Source organism: Podarcis gaigeae (assembly GCF_964106915.1).
Source record: "Podarcis gaigeae genome assembly, chromosome: 12".
Classification (NCBI taxonomy): domain Eukaryota; kingdom Metazoa; phylum Chordata; class Lepidosauria; order Squamata; family Lacertidae; genus Podarcis; species Podarcis gaigeae.
The window spans coordinates 163953-191870 of NC_139688.1; the positions used below are offsets into that span (position 1 = coordinate 163953).

The window sequence follows — 27918 nt, forward strand, 5'->3', positions numbered from 1 at the left end:
ATTTGCCATTGTGACAACAGGATTCTGGACTAGATTGGACACTGGCCTGATCCAACCAGGCTTTTCTTCTGTTCTCAGTTCTTTTGTTCTTGTTACTTGCTGCAGCCCACAAGAGAAGGAAGCTGAGAAACCTGAAGATGCAAGAAGAAGGGGAAGCAGCTGGTTCCTCCGGCCCTAAAGGGGAGCAAGCTCCGAAGATGACCATGACACGCATTGGGAGCCTGGAGCACCAGCCCATCTCCCTCCATGTCCTGGAGGCTATTGAGCCAGGGGTGGTGTGTGCTGGCCATGACAGCAACCAGTCTGATCCCTTTGCTGTCCTCTTGACCAACTTGAATGAGTCAGGCGAGAGGCAGCTGGTGCATGTCTTGAAGTGGGCCAAGGCCTTGCCAGGTAAGAAGCAACTCTTGCATTCTCCCTCTCCCTCTCATGCATCTGTTCCTTATCTGAAGATCAGACATCACAGAAAACAGTGCAAAACCCCATCTCCCTTCGTGTTGTGGTGCTTATTTGGGTTGGGTCTCTCTAAGTATGATAAGGTGACCACCAGTGCATTTATACTGCATCAACTGTATGCCTTGTTATGCTGACTTGCGTCACTCTCAGCCAGAGAAATTTGGGTTTGTCCAGCTTCTTTAATGGAAGGTCCTTCCTGCTGGGCTCTCTTATTTACAGCTTACAAATGGGACAGGTTTTCTTCAGAACAACAGTGTTAACTACTGTTGATTATTCAGAATAAGTAGACAGCAAATATTTTCATAGCATACAATTTGCACCTCTTTTGTAATCTGCATTCCATTACTGGCAATTAAAGAGATGCTCTTTCATTATCTGCAGTTAAAATGACTGTCAGGAAGATAACAGAATGCAAAAATCACATATGTTAAGAAATGCATCAGTATAAATATATATAGAGAGAAAATGCTCCTTGATACACAGGGAAGCTTGCCTGAGCTTTGCGTGGACAGGCGGAGTCCCCAGAAACTGCGCGGTCCCCCTGTCATGTGGAATAACGACTCAAGACAACGTGCTATGGGATTAAATTGGCCACAACTTTATTAAATTTCAAATGTGGGTAGACCTTGGCTCAGGCATTGGGCGTTCTCCCTCCCCAGTCCCCAGCCGGGGACCTAGGGAGCAACAGGGTTATCCAGGGTGTGTGGGGAGGATGGGCCGGCTCTGGAGAACATATGTTCAAGCAGAGATAGCCGCCTCCGTTACGCCGCCGCCGCAGGGGAGAGCAATGACGACCTTTCGGCGTACGGTCAAAGCCTCCCTTCAGAAAACCTCTTTAACGGGGAACCCTGGTATCACCGCCGCAAAGAGGAAGATGGACAAAAGGATTCTGCCCAAGGCCTGATACCGCCAAAGTTGTGACGTTTTGCTACGGGAAAGGCGAAACCTGCCAATGCAGGGAAATTCCTTTCCGGCCCTTTAACAGCGACCTTAACGTAGCAGCGCATGCATACCTGTGAAGAAAAGTTAATCTGCAAAACCTGTGAAGAAATGTTAACCTGCAAAACCTGTGAAGAAAAGTTAACCTACAAAAGAAGACATTAACTGAGGGTGGGTAGGGTGGGAGAAGCTCTGGAGCCAAAGTGAGGATTCCCAGGTAAGATCTTCCCTCTATTGTGTGGGCAGGTAATCCCTCCCCTACCTGGCCTGGTCTCCCTGGCAACGCTTCCCCCAGGTGGGATTGGACAACTGACTGAGGTAGGTGGAGACCTCCAGGTATCCCACCTGAGGGAAGGCAAAGCCAAGCCTATGCTGTTGGAGCCACTCCAGATCTAGGGACTGTACGCGTCCACGCAAAGGGCACCCCCGTTTTAAGCGGGGAGCGGTCATTTTAGATAATGAGTGGGAGAACAACATTTAGTAAGAATTCAGAACTCAAACTTTCTAGAAAAACATCCACTTCCCAGAATCTGTTCCTCAGATCGAGAACGAATTAGGTCCCAGGCTTGTCTGAGAGGAGAAAATGTTTTTGCCTCTCTGTCTACATGCCTTGGTTTGCTTGCTTGAGCTTCTGGGTGTGTGACTTGCAGGCACTTTTCACCAGCACTTCTGCTCTCTGCCTCAGACACACTTTGTGAGTTGCCTTCTGGGCTCTTTGTTGGGGGACTTGCACAAAGAACTCAGGTGTTCAGAGTTGTCTCACCTTTCTGCCATCCTTTGCTCAAGTTCAGTGGGCTGGGTGTGGTTGTGTTCTCATTGTATGTCTGTAAGAATGTAGGTCGCACTTGGAGGGAGAAGGTTCACTGACGTGCTTGTGCGTCTGTTTCCTTTACTGGGCCGGGATAGATTGCTGGGAGACATGGGTTGACTACAATGGCAGTGAACGTTACATGGAAGCAAGGCTAAGCTTGCCTTCAAGTGTCCATTTGACAGGGGGAGCTGGTGCAGTGTACTGGTTAGAGTGCTTGACTAGGTCCTGGGAGAGACCACGGTTTGAAACCCCACTCAGCCCTGCTCAAGTAACAGTCCAGTCGGCTTCTGTATGTCCCCTGGGGGAGGGCACCCTCTTGTCCTTTGTCTTAGGCAGCAAGATGTCTTGAGCCAATGATAGCTCTCTGGTGAGAATCATAGAATCATAGACTTGGAAGAGACCACAAGGGCCATCGAGTCCAACCCCCTGCCAAGCAGGAAACACCATCAGAGCACTCCTGACATATGGTTGTCAAGCCTCTGCTTAAACACCTCCAAAGAAGGAGACTCCATCACACTCCTTGGCAGCAAATTCCACTGTCGAACAGCTCTTATTGTCAGGAAGTTCTTCCTAATGTTTAGGTGGAATATTCTTTCTTGTAGTTTGGATCCATTGCTCCGTGTCCGCTTCACTGGAGCAGCAGAAAACAACCTTTCTCCCTCCTCTATGTGACATCCTTTTATATATTTGAACATGGCTATCATATCACCCCTTAACCTCCTCTTCTCCAGGCTAAACATGCCCAGCTCCCTTAGCCGTTCCTCATAGGGCATCGTTTCCAGGCCTTTGACCATTTTGGTTGCCCTCCTCTGGACACGTTCCAGTTTGTCAGTGTCCTTCTTGAACCGAGGTGCCCAGAACTGGACACAGTACTCCAGGTGAGGTCTGACCAGAGCAGAATACAGTGGCACTATTACTTCCCTTGATCTAGATGCTATACTCCTATTGATGCAGCCCAGAATTGCATTGGCTTCTTTAGCTGCTGTGTCACACTGTTGGCTCATGTCAAGTTTGTGGTCAACCAAGACTCCTAGATCCTTTTCACATGTACTGCTCTCAAGCCAGGTGCCACCCATCTTGTATTTGTGCCTCTCATTTTTTTTGCCCAAGTGCAATACTTTACATTTCTCCCTGTTAAAATTCATCTTGTTTGTTTTGGCCCAGTTCTCTAATCTGTCAAGGTCATTTTGAAGTGTGATCCTGTCCTCTGGGGTGTTAGCCACCCCTCCCAGTTTGGTGTCATCTGCAAATTTGATGAGGATGCCCCTGAGTCCATCATCCAAGAACCTTAAAAAGTTAGAGCAGGAAAGCCTTAGTAGTAGACCTGGGAGGCAGCTAGATCACCTGGTCACAGCCATCCAGACTAAGGTGAAATTCTAGTTGTATATAAAGCATTACAATTATTTCCACGTTTTTGACCATACATACATACATACATACATATAAATAAGCAGTTATATATCAGTTTGTGTCCTCTGTTTTAGTGATGCAGTTTCTCTTTTTTGTTAATGAGGACAGGGCCACCGCAGGGCAAGTTCAAGGCTCACTTCCATAATACTAACCCATGGTTTAGCGCTACATCAGAGCCAGTGATATAGCACAGCAGTCATGAAATAATCCTTTCCAAGCTCTGAGGCTGAATATTATCCATGGGGTGCCTGCATGTTTATTTAAAAATGGGAATACTGTTGGCTGTTAAACCCCCCCCAAAAAAATCTCCCTGGGGGTCTCCCCTGACATACTTCATTTTTATTTTTATTTTTTTGCATTTTGCCTGCAGTTGTTCACTGCCAGAATGATCCATTTGCCACAAGCATATGAATGTTTGGCAAGGTTTCCCCAGAACCAGGGCAGGTAGCCCCTTCTAGGGACGAAGTCAAACTCTGTCCAGTTGCCCAGGGAGAGCGGCATGTCCACACATGATCTAGGATGTATTTCCTGTCCCATTAAATGGGCAAAACTCATCCAGTTCAGTGGCACCCTCCACAGTGAGGCTGTGAGGTTGCAGAGGCTGTTTTAATTAAGCCTTGTGCTAAAGTTTTAATTTGATTTCAATAGATCACATTGCTACAGCCTGTGCACACCAACTCACCCTCTCCAGAAGCACCGATGACTCCTTGGATGCTACTAAGTTGACAGTTTGCCACCAGAGCCTTTGGGCTCAGACCCACCACACCCACATTTGCAATACCCACCACATATACCATCTTGTTTTTTGAGTTACAGGTTTTGCTCCATCGCACCCTTAACAACTTGATCACCATATTCCTGAGAAACCACCGCCTGTTGTTCTTGTCCAATCACGATTGGCCTGGATATCTACCTGCACTCCATGCCCAGACAGCAAGGGCACTTGGAAACAAACTCTTGGTTGCTGCCTCCAGCTGGAGGACTCTCTCTTGCAAAGGGACTTGCCAAGATAGAAGAACCTAAGAAGAATCCACCCAGCCAAGAACTTTACTAGAGTGACCAGCAAGAGACAGGGATGGGAAGGTCAACAATCTGCTCTTGTTCCTCTGGAACTTGTTTCTAACTCATTGCAGCTGGAAAAAGATGTGGCTTGGACCTTCCACCCAAGAGTATTTTACTTTGATGTTGAACTAGCATCAAATGATGTCTTCCTCTATCAGTCTTACGTTGTGGAGGGTTTTGCTTCCAAGGCCATGTTTTGAAATCCATATGTGAACTATACATTGGAATCTACTAACTATACATTGGAATCTACTAACTATACATTGGAATCTACTAACTATGCATTGGAATCTACTAACTATACACTGGAATCTACACTGGATCACTATTGAGTAGAAATTCCAATTGACAGGCACCTCGGGCTTCTCTCCCTTCCTCTCATTCTAGACTTAACTGCCTTGCTATGGATGAATGTTGCTTGACAAGCAATTTTCCTTGCAATTGCGACTGGGCTTTGCAGCACAGGGTTTTCAGCTTCCTCATAGCAACGCCACTGTTCTGCTTATACAGTTGCATAATTTGATCCTAAATGTATTTCCATGACTTCTTTTGGATCTACTGGTGAAGAAGGTACTGGGCCAGGTCCACATCAGGCATCCCTGAAAGTGGGATTCCCTTAAAGAATCTTGTGGATGTGGGTCTGATGACCACTCCATGGCTCACAGGGTTGGCATGCCTGGTGCACACCGTGGTGACAGGATAAGGACTTAAGAAGAGCCCTCCTGAATCAGGCCAAGGGCGGATCCAGCATTCTGTTCTTACACTGGCCACCCAAATGCCAGCTCAGTCTACCCAGTCAGGAGATCTTCACTTTCCCTGTAACCATTGTAACTGTCAGTTTGCATTTCTTAGTGCGAAAAGTATTGATCTGATGGGTAGAGATTTTTCCTGTTCTGATTGATTCTAGAAGTTACTGGAAGTTTTTCTTCTCTCTGGGAAAGAAGGTTCTTGTTTTGGTTATTCCTTCTGAGAAGCTGGATACAGCTGCCTTAAACTGGTTCTTCTATCTCTTCAGTCAAGGTCATGCTGACTATAAAAGTAGGGCCAGAAGGAGCCTGAGTTTCACACTTTCTCTTTCTATCTCTCTTCCTTCTGGTGTGGGGTTCTGGATATAGTGTTTCATCATGATCATGATCATCATCTATTATTTATATCCTGTCCATCTGGCTGGGTTTCCCCAGCCACTCTGGGTGGCTTCCAACAAAAGATTAAAATATAATAGTTAAGGTTTAGTCTTATTATAAGTTATTTTAAGTTTACGTTTAGTCTGCTTCAACTGGATTTCTTATGGACAGTGCCAATTCTGAATGTATTGGATTTGTGACCATTATGCTCATTTGCCTTCAGTAGCAGTAAAGCTCCGCTGGATGAAATTGCCTCTGGTCTATTTTTGGGGAATCCTGTGTTTTAAGTTTTTACTCTGCTAGCTATATGTTGGAATCTACTCTGGATCAATATTGAGTAGAATTTCAGTGACTGTAACCAAAGAGCAGTACCCAATAAAGTTGTGGTTTTTATGATTCCATCTTGACCCATTTGTAGTTCTTTCTCCTGGAAAACTACCCTGGGTGGCAAAGACTCCTAAACCAAAATTCACAAAGGCTTAACCATTTCCCCACACATAGAAGACTCTTCAGACTCTAGCTGGCTGTGGTTCTCCTTTTCCTAACTTTACAATATCCATTAGAAGATGGGACTGCCAGAATGTTGTAGAAACGTACACTTACACAGGAATAACCAGATGTGCAAATATAGGGTGGGGGGCACTTGGCTTGCCAGGAGTACATGCAAAAAGGATCTCAGGGCCTTAGTAGATCACAAGCATAACATTGGTCAGCCATGTAATGCAGCAGCCAAAAATGTTGAAGTGATTCTGGGCTTCATGAACAGAATTCTAGATCCAGATCAAGGAATACCATAGTACTGCTCTGTGTTGCCTGGGTCAGGTTCCTTGTAGAGTCCTGTGTCCAGTTCTCGACACCCCTGTTGACAGAGGAAAGTAGAAGATGTGCAGAAAGGGTGCCCAAGATGATTAAGAGTCTGGAAAAGATGTAGGTCACAATATTATGATGGAAGACTGGGAGAAATTATGGAAACCTGATTTAAAATTTACAGATTGTTCCCTATTGAAGGAGGATTACATGAAGATGATGTACAGATGGTACACAACACCAGTGCAGTTTCAAATATATGTTGGAAGTGTAAGGAAAAGGAGGGGACATTTTATCATATGTGGTGGGATTGTAAGGTAATTTAAAAATTTTGGGAAATGATGTACAACGAATTGAAGAAAATGTTCCATTTAACATTTGTTTAAAAACCTGAAGCATTTTTGTTAGGGATTGTAGGGAAAGATCTGCCAAAAAAGCTGAAAAGCATCTTCATGTATGCGACAACGGCCGCAAGAGTTCTAATAGCACAAGGATGGAAGACTGAAGAAAGCCCAACTAAAGAATCACGGCAAGAAAAATTGATGGACTGTGCAGAACATAAATGGACTTGTGAAGTCTCCACACAGTATTTGGCTCTTTGCCCTCAAACCCTGGAGGAGGAAGCATGCACAGATCCTCCTGGAGGTCTGAGTTCAAGTAGGCCACGTCCACATCAAAGTGATGCACCAGCAAACCTCTTTGTGCAGCAATGGCCAAGAGCATGCGCAGAGTCTGGTGTCTGTTGGGTTGAAATAACGACAGACAGGTAGCGAGCGTAATCTGGGAGGCACCTCTCGAGCAATTCTCGAGGAGTCTCTTTTATTGAATATTACAGCATTGCCACGTATGTGCTTATTGCTGATTGGTTAACACAAGTACAAAGCAAAGGTTGCATATAGGCATTAATCAAAAATAGATTAAAGGCTGGGAAAGGGAACACAGAATTGGACAGGCGTGAAAACCTCCTTATTAAACTTTTACTAGTGATTGATATAGCATTCATCCGTAGATGTGGTCAACTATGCATTAAGAACAGGTCAGGTACAAACTCAATGTGAACTGAACATTCTAGGAATGTTTCAGCTTAGAACGGTTTGCGCAGCATCAAATGCAGAAGCGAAGCTTTCCTTCATCTCCTCCTTTCTTTTTTATTTAAAAGTGAGTGGGACAAAAATACTTCGGGATACGTGGTTTGCCAGCGCATACCCGAAATAAGTCTGCCCACCGATATTGTTATGTGATTTCAGGGCGAATGGGACAAAAAGTACTTCGTGGTTTGCCAGCGCATGCCCGAAATAAGTCTGCCCGCATCTCCCCTAATGTTTACTGTTGGTGCTGCCATTTCGCAAAGTAGGCAGCAATGATTTTATTGGGTGGCTGAGGAGGAGAAAAACACTGAGACCAAAGGCGTATGAGACCAGGAATGCATTGGATGAAGCAACATACCAAAACTAATATACATACTATGACAATAGCATATTGAAAAAGATTGCAAAGCCAATTCAGATTTGGCAACCAACCAGTGAGCCACTGGGTAAACGAATCCCAGAGGCCAGGAAGTCCAACGTCCTGTTTGATGTGATGTGTGAGATTTTGCAAATGAGAAATTTGTTTTTTAATAGCTTTAGAATTGTCCGTAATATTAAAACAGCACATGCCATCCACTTGTTCACAGCCATAATGATGAAGCATCAGCAAATAATCAATTGCAGCGCGATTCTGTAAGAGTCTATGTTGGAGTTCACTCTGCTCTTTATTCAAAATGTGAAGGGCTTGTGAGGTAAAGTTCAGAGCTTTTGCTGCAGAGCAAGCTAAAGAATTAATATTCCTGCTATTCTGTACAGCCAGTCCAGGGACTCCTAAGAGAGAGACAGCTAGAGAAATATATTCAGATCTGCTAGGGAGAGAAACAGAATCATCACAATCATTAGTCAATTCTACAGAGCGTTGATATCGAGAGCGGGATAAATGATGCTTCTTGGGTAAAATGATGGACAAATGGCTTAAGCAACAAGGTGTGCCATGGCTAATGTTTGCCGGAATATAACTGAATGTTTAGCCTGGGCACGACCAGAACCAGCCTTCAGGCAGTTCTGTATATTTATATATATATGAAATATTTACATAATTAGAGCAATTAAAATTGTTATCCTTGCCCATTTTCACACAGTTGGTTTTAGTGCAATTGACCATACGGGCACAAGTGGCATTAGAGGAGGCCATGTATGGGGTTAACAAATCAATTGCCAGAGATGGGCGTTGACGCAGTTGGTTACCCCAGTGATGGTAACCGGAATAACCAAGGGTGCGAAGAGAATCATTTTGGGGTAGGGATGAATAAAACCAGGTATCATTTTGCATATCAAAAGGGTCATGTCAAACAGGGATAAGGCAAGAGCCAAGGATAATAATAATAATAATAATTTATTATTTGTACCCCGCCCATCTGGCTGGGTTTCCCCAGCCACTCTGGGTGGCTTCCAACAGAGATAAAAAATACACTAAAATGTCACATATTAAAAACTTCCCTGAACAGGGCTGCCTTCAGATGTCTTCTGAATGTCAGGTAGTTGTCCATCGCCTTGACATGCGATGGGAGGGCGTTCCACAGGGCGGGCGCCACCACCGAGAAGGCCCTCTGCCTGGTTCCCTGCAACTTGGCCTCTCGCAGTGAGGGAACCGCCAGAAGGCCCTCGGAGCTGGACCTCAGTGTCCGGGCAGAACGATGGGGGAGGAGACGCTCCTTCAGATATACTGGACCGAGGCCATTTAGGGCTTTAAAGGTCAGCACCAACACTTTGAATTGTGCTCGGAAACGTACTGGGAGCCAATGTAGGTCTTTCAAGACCGGTGTTATATGGTCTCGGCGGCCGCTCCCAGTCACCAGTCTAGCTGCCGCATTCTGGATTAGTTGTAGTTTCCGGGTCACCTTCAAAGGTAGCCCCACGTAGAGCGCATTGCAGTAGTCCAAGCGGGAGATAACCAGAGCATGTACCACTCTGGCGAGACAGTCCGCAGGCAGATAGGGTCTCAGCCTACGTACCAGATGGAGCTGGTAAACAGCTGCCCTGGATACAGATTTGACCTGTGCCTCCATGGACAGCTGTGAGTCCAAAATGACTCCCAGGCTGCGCACCTGGTCCTTCAGGGGCACAGTTACCCCATTCAGGACCAGGGAATCCTCCACACCTGCCCGCCTCCTGTCCCCCAGAAACAGTACTTCTGTCTTGTCAGGATTCAACCTCAATCTGTTAGCCGCCATCCATCCCCCAACCGCTTCCAGACACTCACACAGGACCTTTACCGCCTTCACTGGTTCTGATTTAAAAGAGAGGTAGAGCTGGGTATCATCTGCATACTGATGAACACCCAGCCCAAACCTCCTGATGATCCCTGCCAGCAGCTGCATGTAGATGTTGAAAAGCATGGGGGAGAGGACAGAACCCTGAGGCACCCCACAAGTGAGCGGCCAGGGGTCTGAACACTCATCCCCCACCACTACTTTCTGAACACGGCCCAGGAGGAAGGAGCGGAACCACTGTATGACACTGCCCCCAGCTCCCAGCCCCTCAAGACGGTCCAGAAGGATGTCATGGTCGATGGTATCAAACGCCGCTGAGAGATCCAGCAGAACTAGGAAACAGCTCTCACCTTTGTCCCTAGCCCGCCGGAGATCATCAACCAGTGCGACCAAGGCAGTTTCAGTCCCATGATGAGGCCTGAATCCCGACTGGAAGGGATCCAAATGGTCCGCTTCTTCCAGGCGTGCCTGGAGTTGTTCAGCAACCACTCGCTCAATCACCTTGCCCAAGAATGGAAGGTTTGAGTGGGCGATAATTGGCCATTGTGGCCGCATCTAAAGATGGTTTTTTAAGAAGCGGTTTAATAACCGCCTCTTTCAGCGGGTCTGGGAAGGCTCCCTCAAGGAGGGAAGCATTCACCACCCCACGAAGCCCATCGCCCAGTCCTTCCCGGCTAGCTTTTATAAGCCAGGATGGGCAAGGATCCAGGAGACAGGTGGTTGGCTTCACTCGTCCAAGCAGCCTGTCCACATCCTCGGAGGTAACAGATTGAAATTGATCCCACACAACTTGACCAGACAGGACTCTAGCACTCTCCCGCCCCGGCCCTGCTCCCACGGTGGAGTCTACTTCCTCCCGAATCTGAGCGATTTTATCTGCAAAAAAATTTGCAAAATCATTGCAGGAGAACATGTGGCCCGTACTGGGCCCCGATGTTACAGGTGGTTCCGCTAAATTGCGAACCACCTGAAAGAGTCTCCTGCTGCTGTTTTCTGCAGATGCAATAGAGGTGGTGAAGAAAGTCTTCTTCGCTGTCGCTATCGCCACTTGGTAGGCTCGACGTTGAGCTCTAACCCGTGTCCGGTCAGATTCAGAATGAGTTATCCGCCACCGGCGCTCTAGCCGTCTCAACGATTGTTTCATTGCCCTCAGATCCGTGGAAAACCACGGAGCTCTCCGGGCTTCATGCAATCGGAGAGGGCGCTTCGGAGCCAAACAGTCAATAGCCCTGGTTAACTCCACATTCCAGCGGGCCACCAGGGAATCGGCTGAAAGGCCATCAACATGGGATAAAGCATCCCCAACCACTCTCTGGAAACCATTTGGATCCATTAAGTGGCGGGGGCGGACCATCCGAATCGGTCCCACCTCCCTGCAGAGGGGATGGGTCGCAGAGAAGTCCAGTTGCACCAGGAAGTGGTCTGACCATGGCACTTCTTTCGTTTCGCTTTTACTTAGTGTCAGATCACCAACATCCGTAGAGGTAAACACCAGGTCCAAGGCATGTCCGCGGCTATGGGTTGGGCCAGACTTATTCAAGGACAGCCCCATGGAGGCCATGCTTTCCACGAAGTCCCGAGCGGCCCCTTGTAAGGTCGTGTCGGCATGGATGTTAAAATCCCCTAGGACGACCAAGCTAGGTGTCTCCAGGAGAACATACACCACGACCTGAAGCAGCTCGGGCAGGGAATCCTTGGTGCAGCGGGGAGGTCGGTACACCAAAAGGAATCCTGTACTGCCCCTATTGCCCAACTTCCAGAACATGCAGTCAGAAAACTGGGTCTTCCCAATAGGACGCCTGGTGCAAACTAATGACTTCCTAAAAATCACTGCAACCCCCCCTCCCTGCCCACATGACCTGGGTTGCTGTGCGTAAGAGAAACCTGGTGGACAAGCAGCGGCAAGGACAGGCCCATCTGCTTCACCCAACCAAGTCTCTGTTACACATGCCAGGTCAAGTCCTCCATCCATGATCAAGTCATGGATGGCAGTGGTCTTATGAATCATTGACCTGGCATTGCACAGCAACACTTTCAGGTCATGTGGGTATCCCTTGCTGATTCTAGTATTCATCCGGTCAGGACCAGACCCAGAGGCAGGGATAGTCCTCAGACAACGACTAAACCTGCCTCCTCTGTAATGACATGGTCTGGTCTTAGCGTAACTCCTCCTCCTACCCGTGATCACTGAGATCGGTTGTCCCAGTGCATTCCCCCCTGTGAAGCATATCCCAGCCATTTTGTGGGCTGGGGCCCATTCCCCGGCAGCCCTGACCCCTCCCCTTAAGAACAAAATAACCCCTTTAAAAGAAAACAAAAAAAAAACAACACAAATAAAACAATATAAACAAAAAACAATAAAAATTACAAAAATTACAAAAACATAAAATCAAACAAATTCCCAGGCCCAATAAACATCCACCGTACCCCCCCCACATACAAAAAATTCAAAATAAAAATTTTAAAACATTTTAAAAGCACTCTGCACCCCTCCAGCAGTAACAGCAACTGTTCTAGTGAGGCCCATCAGGCCCTGCCCCAGGCCAGATGGTGAGTGGCAGGAAGGAGCAGGACCCCATACACTCACACAGGAGAGTCCTCCCGGGCAGCAGAGTCCAGCAGTCCTTATGAGGCTTCAGGCCCCGCCCCTTGCGGAACAATGAAATTGAAAACTACATAAAAACTACATAAAACTACATAAAAACTACATAAAACTACTACAGAACTACATAAAACATTCAAAAACCCCTAAAAACTCTAAAACCCCATTTTAAAATACACTATACTACAGAGACCCCTTATGCTGCGTTTAGAACCAGAATTGCATTAGCGTAGAAACTGTTTTTCAGGCAGCTAGTTCTGGCCTTTATAACCCTATTCCTTCTTCCAGAAGGCAGAAGCTGAAAGAGATCGTTTCCGGGGTGCGTACTATCATGTGCTATCTCTGCCGCTTTCTTATGGCACCTGGCAGCATAGATTTGATCCAAGGTGGGAAGAGTGCACCCAATTATTCTCTCCACAGTCTTTACAACCCTGGACAGCATTGTTTTTTCCCTGGCTGTGCAGCTCCCAAACCACACGCACAGACCATAAGTTAGTACGCTCTCCACAGTGCAATGGTAGAATGCCACCAACAGGTCCTTTGAGAGATTGTTTTTCCGGAGGATTCTCAGAAAATATAACCTCTGCTGTGCTCTCTTCACCAGGTCTTTGCTGTTCTCTCCCCAGGTTAGGTTGTCTCTCAACTCCATTCCCAGAAATCGAAACACTGAGACCTGTTCCACGCACTTCCCCTCAATAATAAGTGGCTGAATATTCAATTTACATTTCCTAAAATCCACAATGATCTCTTTTGTTTTCTTTAAGTTAAGCAGTAAGTTGTTTTTCCTGCACCACTCCCCCAACTGCTCAACTTCCTTCCTATAGGCCATCTCCCCCTCTCCAGCCGTAATTAAACCAACCACCGTTGTATCATCTGCGAACTTAATGATCTTATTACTGGGGTATTTGGGGGCATAGTCAGCTGTATAGAGCGTGTATAAAAGCGGGCTCAACACACACCCCTGTGGCGTCCCCGTATTCGTGATGAGATCCGCAGAGACGTGGGAACCCAACCTGACCCTTTGGGAACGGTTTGATAGAAAGTCTAATATCCACCTGCACAAACATGGTGGAAGTCCCAGGTCTAATAATTTGGGCACCAATCTATGCGGAAGAATAGTATTAAATGCAGAACTAAAATCTACAAATAACAATCTCGCATAGGTCCCTTGCTTCTCCAAATGAGTCAGGACACCATGTAAGGCCATTGCCACAGCATCCTCTGTGGATCTCTTTGCCTTGTACGCAAACTGGTAAGGGTCAAGTCCCACTGGCAGACAAGATAAGATGCGCTTCCTCACCAGTTTTTCGAAACATTTCATTATAATGGGTGTTAGCACCACAGGGCGAAAATCATTCAGACTGTCTATCTTTGATGCTTTTAGCAGGGGTATAATGGTAGCGGATTTCAGACAGGGTGGAACAGTGGCTTGGGCCAGAGACTGGTTAAAAACCTTCGTAAAGATTCCTGCCAGTTGGTCCGAACAATCTCTTAGCACCCTGCCAGCCACCCCATCTGGGCCCATAGCCTTCCTCATGTTTACCTCCTTTAATATTCGCCTCACTTCTCCCTCTTCCACCCTGGCAGCATTTCCTGTAGGTAGTGAGGCCAATAGCTCTGGCATCCCTGTTGGAGTCACTGTTGGTGTCACCTCAAATTGGGCAAAGAAGGTATTCAACTCTCCCACCAAGGAAGCAGTACTCTCTACCACTGATGAATTCCTTGATTTATAACCAGTCAGATGTTGGACTCCCTGCCACATTTGTCTAGTATCATGATTTCTCAGATGGTCCTCAATTTTTCCTCTGTACTCCGCTTTTGCTTTCCTGATACCCCTCTTCAAGTTCACTCTTTCTATGCCATACAATACCCGGTCCCCAGTTCTAAAAGCAGAATTTCTGGCCTCTCCTGTCATCTCCTAACCTCTCCTGTCATCCAGGGCTTCCTATTCGGATACAATTTAACATACTTTTCCCTGGTGACATTTGCTGTGCAGAATCTAATATAATCCAGGACTGTTGATGTAGAAGTTTCTAGATCTTGATGGTCAAAGATATTCCAGTCGGTCTCCTGGAAACAGTCCTGCAGTTGCTGAGAGGCTCCCTCAGGCCACACCGTAACCATCCGTGTTTGTATCTAGCCTTGTTTCCTGAGGGGTGTGTATACTGGTGTCAGAAGCAGGGACACATGATCTGAACCACCGAGGTGCGCCAAGGTCTTGACCTCATATGCCCGTGTAATGTTCGTATACACCTTGTCAAGAGTATTTTCTCCCCTTCTTGCACGCTCAATGTGCTGATGGAATTTTGGGAGTACTGCCCTCACATCTGTGTGATTGAAGTCCCCCACAATAATGTGCACAGCCTCTGGGTATCTGCTCAATTTAGCATTGATGTTTTCATGCATACTGCTCATGGCCCTGCATGCATTTGCAGTTGGTGCTATGTACACCGCTGTTAACACCACTGTTGTAAATTCCCGGAGAAGATAGAAAGGTCTGCATTTAATTGTGAGAAATTCCACATCTGGAGAACAGTAGGTATCCAACTTGACAGAGTCCGTACACCAGTTTTGATTTACAAAAATACACCCACACCCACCTTGTTTCTTGCCAGAATCCTGTGTCCTGTCCCACCAGTACGTTGTAAAACCTTGTAATTCAACAGCTCTGTCTGGAATAGCTGAATTTAACCATGTCTCTGTGAGTATCAGCACACAACAATCCCGGATCTCTTCCTCCACTCCTACCCGAAGCCTCCATTCCTCAAGTTTATTTGCCAATGATCTCACATTAGCGTAAAAGATACTTGGATACTTGGAAGAGGTAGTTTGCATCGTTGTTTCCTTATCTTCCTTATCTTTATTCTCTCTTTCATTTGACCTCCTCTACAGCCTCTCTTCTGCTTCCGCTTTCTTCTTCTCTTCCTCCTCCTCCTCCTCCAACCCCGATGATTTATGATTTTTGGAATCTCGCACGCCCGTAGCTGCTCCCACACAGCACAGTTTCTACATCTGTATCTAATGCTACTTCTGTCTCTGTACAACAGCATTTCATATCGACTATAAATAATTCGTCCTAACAAACCCTGACTCCCTTCCCGGGAGCTCTCAGCCACAGCGTCTGCATGCGCTGCTATCTTGGAAAGAACAGGGGAGCCATTCCATCCTCTTGATCATTTTGGTTGCCCTCTCCTGAACCTTTTCCAGCTCTACAATATCCTCTTTGAGGTGAGGCCATCTGAGATCCTGTTAGAAAACCAGCAAAGAACTGATAGTTTTATGTTGTGAACCGCCCTGAGATCATGGTATAGGGCAGTATGAAGGGCCAGATTGAGGTTTGATGATGTCCTTAGCTCCTGAAGGTAATGGGGCCCATTATATGTCCAGCTGTCCTTTGTCAACAACAAATTGTCATTGTTTTTTTGTGTTGAATATATAACAAACATCTTATAACAATAAACATTAAGAAATAAAAATTCTTTAAACAACTTTATCATTTTACATATTGTTGTATATTCCATACAATACTGTAATGTGGGATTTCTCCAATCCCTTGACTTGCCTCTACCCTCTCCGTGGGTCCTTTATTCCATTGATTAAATCATGCATGTCCAAATCATATTTCCATCCATTCATATCTATTTTTATCTATTATTATTATATTGCCAAAAAAAAAATGTTCCTGAGCCACCTTCTGCAGGTGTAGGCTGAGGTTGCGGATCCTGTAGAATACTGGGAACATCTGCTACAGAAGCAGAATGGTTAGACTTGCCAGAAGGAGCCCTGCCACCTGAGGAACTGGGCTTGGATGTGAGGGGACGCGAAGACTGAGTTTGCGTGTGGGGGCGGTTAGATGCGATGCTGCCTGACTGTGAAGTAGCGGAAAAGGAGGGTGAAGTGCCAGGGCGCTCCTCACTGCTGAGATAAGTGTCGGGTATGCAATCCTGAGAAGCAACTATTTGTGAAGAGGACCCAGTGACCATGGGCCTAAACTGCTGACAAAAGGTTTCAAAGGCAGAGAAAAACTGTGATAAGGCCTGAGGGTTGCAGGGCATAGCTGGCCTCCCCGACCCGTCTTGGGCGCCAGACCCACTTAAATTGGAAGAAAGAGCCTGCTGGCTTCCCTTATAAGCCATCCCACTACTCAACAGAAATTAAACCTAGTCCCCAACTGAGTCAGAGCGTGCTGGTCACGCCTGCCAGGCACTAATTAGGAACCACAAGCCTGAAGTTCCCCTTTAAATAGTTCAGTATTACTGAAGGGCACTACAGCCCAGCCAACTTATTACAGTATAGACTGCTTAAGAACAAAATTTGCCTTTAAAATAAGTTTATAATATTAATCAACTTCAATAGTAATGACCAAAACACAATAAATTGTCTAGAAATTGTGCGTATCGTTAAGGGCCAACTTATGCTAACTCACTAATAAGAACCCTTGAATAAACTTTACAATATCAGCAATCTTACTAACTAGATCCTGAACCACCAAAATAAACTGCTTTTGTTATAGACTAGCCAACCAAATCAACAGCCCTAAGTAATCGACGAATTAAGTTCAACCACAGAGGTTTTATTAGTTTTTCCAGACACCAGCACTGAAATGCTGTAATAAATCAATTTATGCTGTTACGGAAGGGGGGGGCATGTCTTCTTCACCTTCTTCACTACAATATATCCATTTATTCCCAATTGTCAATGTCAAAGGGAACTAAAATCTATAAAATCCATATCCATAATCCCTCAAGTAAGGTGTCAAGACCCTAATCCTGTCAAAATCACTCTGCCAAACCTTTCCTCCGGGCAATGCCAGGTGACAGACTATGCATACACTCAGGAAGCGCTTATCTGCGCATATCTCCAGCTCTGCATATTCCCCCCTCCCTCCTCCTTATGTTAATCCGGTGTAGCTCTGCATATTCTCCCTCCCTCCTCCTTATGTTAATCCGGTGTAACCCAACCTCTCCTTAATGTATTCATGATGTAATCTGTGTAACCCAACCTTTCCTTAATGTATTCATGATGTAACTGGGATGTATTTTGCACTGTATTCTGGGACATGGAGGGAGTTTCAAAAGTTCATTTCACCCCTTTCTCGCTGTACAATCTCGTCTTGAACCTGTTGCGCAATAAACCTTGGATCTCCGCATTTTGCTCCTGTCCGGCTGAGCTCATTTTCTTCCGCAGGGACCCGCGGACACTTAGTCCGACGAGCTGGGTGGCAGTGTAGCCCCGCACCCAGATTTTAGCCGCAACTGTTGGCGCCCCAACGTGGGGCATGCGGTTCTCCCGCATTGCTGACCGGGCCCCCCAAAATCTTCAGCCGGCACCAGGCCATTTTCCCTGGGAAGATCCTTTGGACCCCCGGCCATCTTCCGGGCGGTAATCGAAAGCCCCAGGAGTTCAGCCGGGGAGCAAAGAGGGATCCAGCCGGCTTATTCATCGATCCCGGGATCATCATAGAAGACGTGTGAGTATAAGGAAAAATCCAGTGCACTGGTGGGAAGGGGGTGGAAATCTCCTGGCAACTGAATTCTCTGCCCTCCTCTCTATCGATTCTTCTTACCTTTCTCTTGGTCCGGTTAGTGAGGGAGACCGTGGACCGCTGCTCGACCTGAAAAAGGGGTTCTGAGCTCTATCTCTTTCTCTAACACCCTCCAGTCAGCCGCACCAATTGGGAGCCCGAAAGTAAGACGGAGAGTCCCGACTTGAAAGATAGCCGACTCTCCGCAACGGGCATCCCAGTTGAAAGCAAGGGGTTGGAGTTCTCTTTCCGAACTTCCCGAGCATCCTTGCTAGGGGGCAGGAAGTGGTCTTGCTTTCTATCCCAATCCCAGCCGCACTGGTCGGTGCCACGTAACACATGTATCGTGCGTGAGCCCGCTTCCAAAAGCAAGGGGGATTTTCAGTTCAAAATTCTATCCAGGGATCACCCGATCTGGCACCGCACGGCACGGGCGTCCAGTAGGGCCCCTTTTCCTGAGATTGTGACGATAGGTAGGAGGTTGCCAGGAGGGATAGCCCATGAGGAATTGGGCGGGATCAGCAGAGTGGAAAAGGACCCCAGGTTATTAAATAGGAAATAGGAAAGGAATAGAAAAAGGAACCGAGTGGGTGAAGCTCGTTAAATTGTTAGGAAGTTGCCAAGCAACAAGGAAAAGGAAAAAACCCTAAATAGCCCCCTGTACAAGTTACCCAAATCCAAATCAACCCCTCTCTTTCTCCCTTCTCTATCCCCCCCAAAAAGAGAAAAGACAACAACAAAAAAGCAACAACAACGCATGCATATATAAAGGGGTACCCAGTCAACTAAGCATTGTGAGCCCTGCCAGTTTGGTTAACTGGTTGTGTTTGAAGAGGCAAGGAGGCTCTTAAAACCATGTGGGACCTTCCTACTAATTTCACTTAATGAAGCCAAAGGGAGCAGCCCAACTCCTTGCAATAACCAACTAAAGAATGAGAATATATATTGTCAGGGGCTCAGGAGCAGAGGCACAGGGAAGAGAGGAAATGGAGAGCGAAGGGGAAGAATCTGAGGGCAGCGTAGGAGAAGATGACAGTGGCCCGAGAGATTCCATGAGCCTCTCCAGCGAATCAGAAGATTCACAGAAGGGGGCGCCGGTGGCCAGGGCAAGGGGGGTCCCAAGGGGGACACTCCAGAAGCAAGGGGCCAGCGGGGACTCCCAGAGCAGCAGTTGGAGATCAGGACCAGCTTCCCCACCAGAGCGTAGTGGGGGGGAAGAGTCCCAGGTATCGGGGCCAGCGTCTTCATAGCGTCTGACATATATGTTTACATGTTGTCTGTTATGTGTGTTGTCTGTTAATACATATATGAAAATATGACACAGGTGGCGCTGTGGGGACACAGGTGGCGCTGTGGGGGACACAGGTGGCGCTGTGGGTTAAAGCCTCAGCGCCTAGGACTTGCCGATCGAAAGGTTGGCGGTTCGAATCCCTGCGGCGGGGTGCGCTACCGCTGCTCGGTCCCAGCGCCTGCCAACCTAGCAGTTCAAAAGCACCTCCGGGTGCAAGTAGATAAATAGGGACCGCTTACCAGCGGGAAGGTAAACGGCGTTTCCGTGTGCAGCTCTGGCTCGCCAGAGCAGCGATGTCACGTTGGCCACGTGACCCGGAAGTGTCTCCGGACAGCGCTGGCCCCTGGCCTCTTAAGTGAGATGGGCGCACAACCCCAGAGTCTGTCAAGACTGGCCCGTACGGGCAGGGGTACCTTTACCTTTTACCTATGTTTACATGTTGTCTGTTATGTGTGTTGTCTGTTCCTTCTGTCTCTGACAGATTGCCTTTCTTAAGTGTGCATAGTTTAAACTGCAAGCTTGCTTCAAAATTTAAATCTAGGGAAGCCATGCTGGACCTTATCAATCTTAAAAACAGAAAAAACAAAACAAAATGAGAATAAAGGGTGCAAATGTTTGTTATTTGAGAGAGGCTCCGAAGAGTCTTTCTCCGAGTAGCTTAAGTGAGGAGTATGATTTTAAGTTGATGGTACATAATGTTATGTTGCAACCTTTGAGTTTGTGATTCTACATCCGTGTTCCAGTCTTTTTTCCAGTATTTTGAAATATGCTGTGAAGAAACTAATGTTTTTGCTGCAAAAGCCTAGTTGAGCCAACTGCTCTCTCAAGCTAAAATGCAGTGTATGTATTTCATGAAGCACATGCCTATGAAAATAGGTGTTCCTTCTAAGAAAATTGTTAATAAAAGGTAGAAGCTTTGATAGACAACAATTGTCTATCTATAGAGTCCAGTCCTGATACCAGTCTCTAAGATCAACCAGGGTTTCCTGGCTTCTTATTGGAAAATACCTCCCCCACTTGTTTCAGTCTCTTTCAGGTTCCCCCCTTCTTACTTCTGTGCCAAGTGAATTTACTCCTTAGTAAGCTTCCTTCAACAAGGGAGGGGGGGCACATTCTTTGGTAAAAGTACCTGACATCTCACTTTCCTATGTATCGTTATTTAAAAATCGTAGTTAGGCATACTATTCCTGTGCAAGTTCAGAGACATTATTAACTTTTGTATCCCGTTTAAATCAAATCCAGGACTGGTTTTATTATTTGAGTGGGTATATCAACTGAAATAACCCTATGCTTATAAAATATTCTCTCCCAGATTCTCTTCCTATCTTATCTTAGGAAAACTGTTCTTTGTTAGAGGGTTCTGTATAAAGCTGGGTACTTTTATTTTCCTCTTCCTTAGTACATGATAGGAGCATTGATTGTGCTCTATTCCCCAGTAGTGCCTGTGTACATAAGTATGTGTGTGTCTCTTTGGTAGTACAAATCTTGCTGTGAAATCTTGCTGTGAACCCTTTATTTTGGAGGGTTGGACTAGATGACCCCAGGGTCCCTTTCAACTCTCCCAATTTGTGGCTGTGTGGAAGGACATGTGCCCGCAAGCATTGCAGGGTAATTCTTAAATTCTGGTGTGGTGATGGAGTTGAAATTCAGCCTAGCTTTGCTCTTTAGTTTTAAAAGGTGAGAGGTGAACCTGTGATGTTTTGAAGCACAACTGGTAATATCAAGCATTTGAGTGGTTACAGTGTTTATCATTTTGTCTACTATTTAAAATCAGACTTCAAAGTCAATTCAAAGTTTAAGCACATACAAATACATATGGGCCTTGACCAATCCTGTATACATATGGGCCTTGACCTATCCTGTAAATAAAGGGCAGGAAAAATTTTGTCTGCAAATGGTAAGGCTGGAATGACTTAGAATGTTAAAAATCCTATGAATTCTGACTCTCTGGCCATTTTTTCCGTATATAAGGGCGTGGCATTGTTCTGCGAATGGCCAGAGGGATATTAGCCCTTTCCTGTACATAAAGGAAGCAGTCCTTTTGCTTGGGCTGAAATTGCTAGCTTTGGTTGGTGAATACTTCAATTGATGAGTTTCTCTTTTTTGTTTTAAAATCTAACCCTATTTTTAAAATCTACTCCTTACCCTTCCCTTATTCAAATTCTAATTTAGCCAAAAGATGCAACATTTTCAATAGTATAAAAGGTTTGCTGAGACATGACCTCCGCACATGCACAGAGGCTAGATCAGTAAAAAAAAAAAAGATAGGAAAAGAAAAGAGAGAGAGGAAGGAGGGGGAACTGTAAGGGGGGGGAGAGGAGGTTTATGTAAAACTTGGAACCATTGAGAGAAATCACCCTTAATGTGTCCCAAGTTTGAAATCTTAACATGCCAAATTCTTTTCACAGGTAAATATCAAAGCATTCCACCCCTCAATGGGATTTAAATCACAGACTTTGTTTTGTGTGCATTTTAACAGGATATGCGAACCCCGATAACAAAGTGTTTGTCCCCTTTTCCTCCCACAGCAACTTTCTTTCTGTTCTGTGAAACAAGTCTGAATCCCTACTATATTAGTGACTTCCATCTCTTTGTGGCTTTGACACTTTTAGAGTTACAAATAATCTGTTTTCACTTATTTAATCCATTTTTCCATGATGTCTATGAAGTTAATCGAAGCATAACCAAACATTGTTTGTGGAATGGTATTTCTTTACCTTTTGCCTGAGCATTTCTTATTAATTCTGTCATTTTGGCTAGTTCAAGGAACTTGCACAACTTTAAATTGCCATTAAGTCATTTCCCAGTATTTTGCTATTAACATTCTAGCCGATGTTGTCACATCAAGAAACACTCTTTTATTTTCATTGTTACTTCAGATTTCTTAAAATTGTGTGTCTTAGCATTTATTTATTTTTGGTTCCTCATAGGTCATTTTGTGTGTGTGTGTGTGTGTGTGTGTGTGTGTTATTATTATTACCGGTATTTTAACCTTGTCTTTTAAGCCCACCCTGCCCCTTATAGGATATCACTTCTACAAAGGTGTTACTACAGATCCAATGAAAAGGGGGAGGAGTTGAATTGCAAGGACATTTTCTTACTTTTGAACCTCAAGACTGTGCTCCGGCATTGAGAAGATACATGCGTAAAAATATCACAATTGTCTCAAGATATGCAACTGATACTTAATTAGTTTGTTTTGTATTATGTGTTATTACGTAGGAATGTTAAAATGTGTCCGACAGTGTGTTATTTCCACAAATGGGGGGGGCTATTTCGTGGCTATTTTTGTGTGTAATTGTTTTTATGTTTAATATCTTATTCTTTACACCCCAGTGGAGGATCCTCATACATTTTATGCCTTTTAACAGATCAGGCTATTATGTAGTCCAATGTTTAGAATTAGATAAATTTATAACCACATTTAGTTGTTTCACCTGGCACTCTGCCAACTTCCCTACCCATTTTAAAATGTGCTAAAACTCACTTTACCAAGGAGAAGCTTCAGGAAGGTGTATATGCTTTGGTTTAGCAGGAATGATCCCTCATAGAGTTAAATTGACTTATTTGGACAAGTGCCCCTTAAGAATGGTTTTGCTTTAACAGATTGGTTTGAAAGTTGAGAACCATGGGGCAAGATAAATTCAAATTGGACTCAGTTTGAATTAGGCAAGTGTATCCAGGCTGCAATTAGCTTTTTGGTCCTTAAAGTGCAAGTGAGCAACTTCCCATGACTACAAGACCAGAGCCTATAATAATAAAATCCCATGGAATGGCCAAGGCAAAGATATTTCCCTCATGACGTATCCAAACCTGTGCCATCTGTGGTGGGTGCCAGGCAACATGGTTAATATGAAAGCCCTAAGTAGATTCACCAGGGATTGCCGCTACTGTGACACCATGCCGGTGGGAGACCACAGAAGAGCTACCTTCGCACCTGAGAACACAAAAACGGTGGGGGGGGGACTGCATTTTTTCCCCAGTCAGTAGTGGACCTTCCTGCTAAATGTAAAGCATAGACCACTATTGAACAAAATACAACAGGTGTTCTTTTATGTGATATCCTATATCCAGCTATCTGCACTACTATATTTGCAAATGACCTTAAGAGGCATGGCTTGCAAGTCCCCTTCAGGTTTGCATAAACCCACACATCTGGTACGGTCGATACCAAGTTATTATTTAGCGCACATCTATATAACACGCATGTACACTGTATTGGTCTGTGCTGCTCCCTCCTTTGCTGCCCTGATCAACCCACCTCCTTTTCCATTAGATCCTATTCCCACTCACAGGGCACCCCTACCTTCACCGAGATTTAGGGGTGCGGAGAAAAGAGTTGCAAGTTCTTACAGAACTTTAATGCAAATCTATCTCCGAATGGGGGACTGTTACGGAAGGGGGGGGGCATGTCTTCTTCACCTTCTTCACTACAATATATCCATTTATTCCCAATTGTCAATGTCAAAGGGAACTAAAATCTATAAAATCCATATCCATAATCCCTCAAGTAAGGTGTCAAGACCCTAATCTTGTCAAAATCACTCTGCCAAACCTTTCCTCCGGGCAATGCCAGGTGACAGACTATGCTCTGCCTCTCCTTTAAATCAGAACCAGTGAAGGCGGTGAAGGTCCTGTGTGAGTGCCTGGAGGCGGTTGGAGGTTGGATGGCGGCTAACAGATTGAGGTTGAATCCTGACAAGACAGAAGTACTGTTTTTGGGGGACAGGAGGCGGGCAGGTGTGGAGGATTCCCTGGTCCTGAATGGGGGTAACTGTGCCCCTGAAGGACCAGGTGCGCAGCCTGGGAGTCATTTTGGACTCACAGCTGTCCATGGAGGCGCAGATTAACTCTGTGTCCAGGGCAGCTCTCTACCAGCTCCACCTGGTACGCAGGCTAAGACCCTACCTCCCCGCGGACTGTCTCGCCAGAGTGGTGCATGCTCTAGTTATCTCACGCTTGGACTACTGCAACGCGCTCTACGTGGGGCTACCTTTGAAGGTGACCCGGAAACTGCAATTAATCCAGAATGCGGCAGCGAGACTGGTGACTGGGAGTGGCCGCCGGGACCACATAACACCGGTTCTGAGAGATCTGCATTGGCTCCCAGTACGTTTCCGAGCACGATTCAAAGTGTTGGTGCTGACCTTTAAAGCCCTAAACGGCCTCGGTCCTGTATACCTGAAGGAGCGTCTCCACCCCCATCGTTCAGCCCAGACTCTGAGATCCAGCGCCGAGGGCCTTCTGACGGTTCCCTCATTGCGAGAAGTGAGGCTACAGGGAACCAGACAGAGGGCCTTCTCGGTAGCGGCGCCCGCCCTGTGGAACGCCCTCCCATCAGATGTCAAAGAGATAAAGAAGACATCTTAAGGCAGCCCTGTTCAGGGAAGTTTTTAATATGTAATGCTGTACGGTTTTTAACACTGATTGGGAGCCGCCCAGAGTGGCTGGGGAAAACTCAGCCAGATGGGCGGGGTATAAATAATAAATTATTATTATTATTATTATTATTATTATTATTATTATTATTATGCATACACTCAGGAAGCGCTTATCTGCGCATATCTCCAGCTCTGCATATTCCCCCCTCCCTCCTCCTTATGTTAATCCGGTGTAGCTCTGCATATTCCCCCCTCCCTCCTCCTTATGTTAATCCGGTGTAACCCAACCTCTCCTTAATGTATTCATGATGTAATCTGTGTAACCCAACCTTTCCTTAATGTATTCATGATGTAACTGGGATGTATTTTGCACTGTATTCTGGGACATGGAGGGAGTTTCAAAAGTTCATGTCACCCCTTTCTCGCTGTTCAATCTCGTCTTGAACCTGTTGCGCAATAAACTTTGGATCTCCGCATTTTGCTCCTGTCCGGCTGAGCTCATTTTCTTCCGCAGGGACCCACGGACACTTAGTCCGACGAGCTGGGTGGCAGTGTAGCCCCGCACCCAGATTTTAGCCGTAACAATGCTGGTGTGGATTTGCCAGCGAAGTTTGCAAAATACCCGAGATTAATTATGCTGTGATTACTGAGTGCTATTAATTACTGCAATCCCGGCAGTGCAGAATTCTCCTTAATTAACTTGATTTATGAAAATGATTTATCCCTCAACACAAACCTCAGGGCAGGAAATTAGATTTGTAATTAAAAGTGCAACCGCATCAAATGTTCTGAAATTAGAATTAAACTTCAAGCAAAATAAATTGTAAACCTCTTTAGGCTCGCTTATTGCAACTGATCTGGATTACCAACAATGTAGCAATTTATATTCAAGCTACTAAGAATAAACCCCCACTGTAAGAAAGTGAGTGCCATGCAGAGAACTGACGCGATTGAAGCACAATGTAACTCAATGTGCTACAGTAGTTACTCATGTTGGGGGAATACACTACAAGGCAACAGAGAAACAGTGTCCCCAACTGAACAGTTCATACTGCAGGCACAGAATAGCTGATAAAATGAAAAAATGCAGCGAATTACCTCAAGCAGCTAAAGCTACAGACGGAATAATTGGTACCCAATTAAGGGGGGGGGGCTATTGTTGCCCAAATGCAACTAGTTAGTAATTAAGAGGCAAAGGCCAACAGCACTTGAAACTGAGAACATGTCTCTCCTAAGATGGCTGCTGCTGCTGCGCCACGTGGTCCCCTCAAAATGGCAGCACGAAGCAGCCGTAACCCAGGCAACAGCACAGCACCGCCTTCCCCTACACACTAAGTGCACACAGCTCAATATTTTGATATCCGTATATGGAAACCTCCCCTGGCCAGGCAAAGGCACAATAAACAGGAAATAAAGGAAATAGCTCAAAATAAATGCTACCCGCCTCTTGTATACAGGAATCGACCCCCAGGGCAGCGGTGATGGGGCGCTGTGTTGTTGAAGCCAGAGAGGTCGGCCCTAAGGTTCTAAAATAGCAGCGGAAAAATTGAGGCTCCAAACCTTGTCCCTCGGCACGCCCAAGGCTGGAACAGCAGTGGAGCACAGCCCCAGCAGGAACAGATGTGTTATGTTCTGAGTGGAATAGGATCCAAAATACAGCAGTCTGATTGGTCCTAGAACATTAGGATTCAGAATGCAGCAGTCTGATTGGTCTGCAGGAGCCACCCAATCCAGCTTCAGGTGGAAGTGAATCCGCAACCTGATTGGCCTACAGGAGAATCCTGGAATTAGCCAATCACATGTATAAAGCAATGTATATAAAGCAGACAGCGTGGGGGAACTTCCATTCCTCACTACTATGAGCTGAATAATGAGCATGAAATCCACACCCCAAGTATATTTCTAGCTGATGTGCAGCTTTTCCGCCCTGCACAAAGATACCGGACAAACTCCCACTGTAGAGCCTGCTACACGCTGCCACAAGCAGCTTCACCCGTAGGGAGGGCTCTCTTTATCTCCCACCAGCAAAGCACCAAGGAGGAAAAGCTGAAAGGAGACACCCCCCGGTGGTTTTGGCTCAAAATCGGCAGATGATGGTGCGTGAAGGGGGGAAACCCCAGGAAGAGAAAAAGCCTGAAGACAAAAGCAAAAACCGGCTCCTCTTTTGCTCAAGGAAGCTCCATTAGCCTTCCGCTGTAGCAAGCAGAGACCCGGATCTTCCTATGGCGCAACAGGCTGGTCTCGGCGTTCAAAGCAAGGACCCAGCCAGCTAGTGATTTCAGCTCTTAAAATAAGCAAAAAAGCAAACAAAGCAGAAGCAGCTTGACATGAAAGCAGGAACAGCTAAAAATAGTTCAAAAACTGGAGCAGCTGGAGGCGGCAAAAGAGGGAGATCCCCAGCTGTGGCAGCGATAAATAGGGCTGACCACGCCCTCTGAGCCAGCCGATTGGCTGTCCAGGGGGTGATGCGGTCGGGAATTCCCTCAATCGCACAGCCCCTGCGTGTGTGGTGGGGGCGTGTAGCCCGCAATACCACCTCCTTTGTAGGCGGAAGTGGCTTTGTCATATATACAACAAAAATTTCCCATTCATTTTTAAATTGGTTGTTCTCCTGGTTTTGGAGTCTTCCTGTTAATTTAGCCATCTCTGCATATTCCATTAACTTAATTTGCCGATCTTTTTGTGGGGATTTTTTCCTCTTTCCAGCATTGGGCTATCAATATTCATGCGCATACATGAAGAGATTTTTTATTTCATTTTTTGTATTTCTCTTCCTATAATTCCTAATAGGGAGGCTTCTGGTTTTTTGACGAAGGATATTTTAAACATTTTCTTTAGTTCATTATATATCATTTCCCATTTTTAAAATAATTATACATTGCCACCACATATGATAAAATGTACCTACTACTTCTTTACATTTCCAACATTTCTTATCTTCTGATTTATACATTTGTGATAACTTCACTGGTGTTAAATACCACCTACACATCATTTTCATGTAATTTTATTTTATCAATGTACAGGCCGTAAATTTCAAATTATTTCTCCACTATTTTCCCCAATCTGACATTTGAATATTATGTCCCACATCCAAACGGGTGGTTCAAGGGGCCACGGTCTTGCAGATAGGTGCCATCCTGGAAAGTAACCTGCATGCAAGGCACAACCATACTGACTATTGTTCCTCTCTTTCTCCATGCACCAGGT

General features: G+C 45.8%; 1 protein-coding gene across 2 annotated transcripts in view; it reads left to right on the forward strand.

The window, feature by feature from the left end:
• LOC310827744 (androgen receptor-like) overlaps positions 1–4682 on the forward strand; it is a 111681-nt gene extending 106999 nt beyond the window's left edge. For both annotated transcript variants that reach the window (XM_083704139.1, XM_083704140.1), the window contains 2 exons: positions 106–393; positions 4433–4682. In XM_083704139.1, coding sequence (XP_083560265.1) covers positions 106–393; positions 4433–4455 — 311 coding nt within the window. In that variant the 3' untranslated portion in view covers positions 4456–4682. The remainder of the gene's footprint in view (positions 1–105; positions 394–4432) is intronic.
• Positions 4683–27918: the final 23236 nt, after the last annotated feature.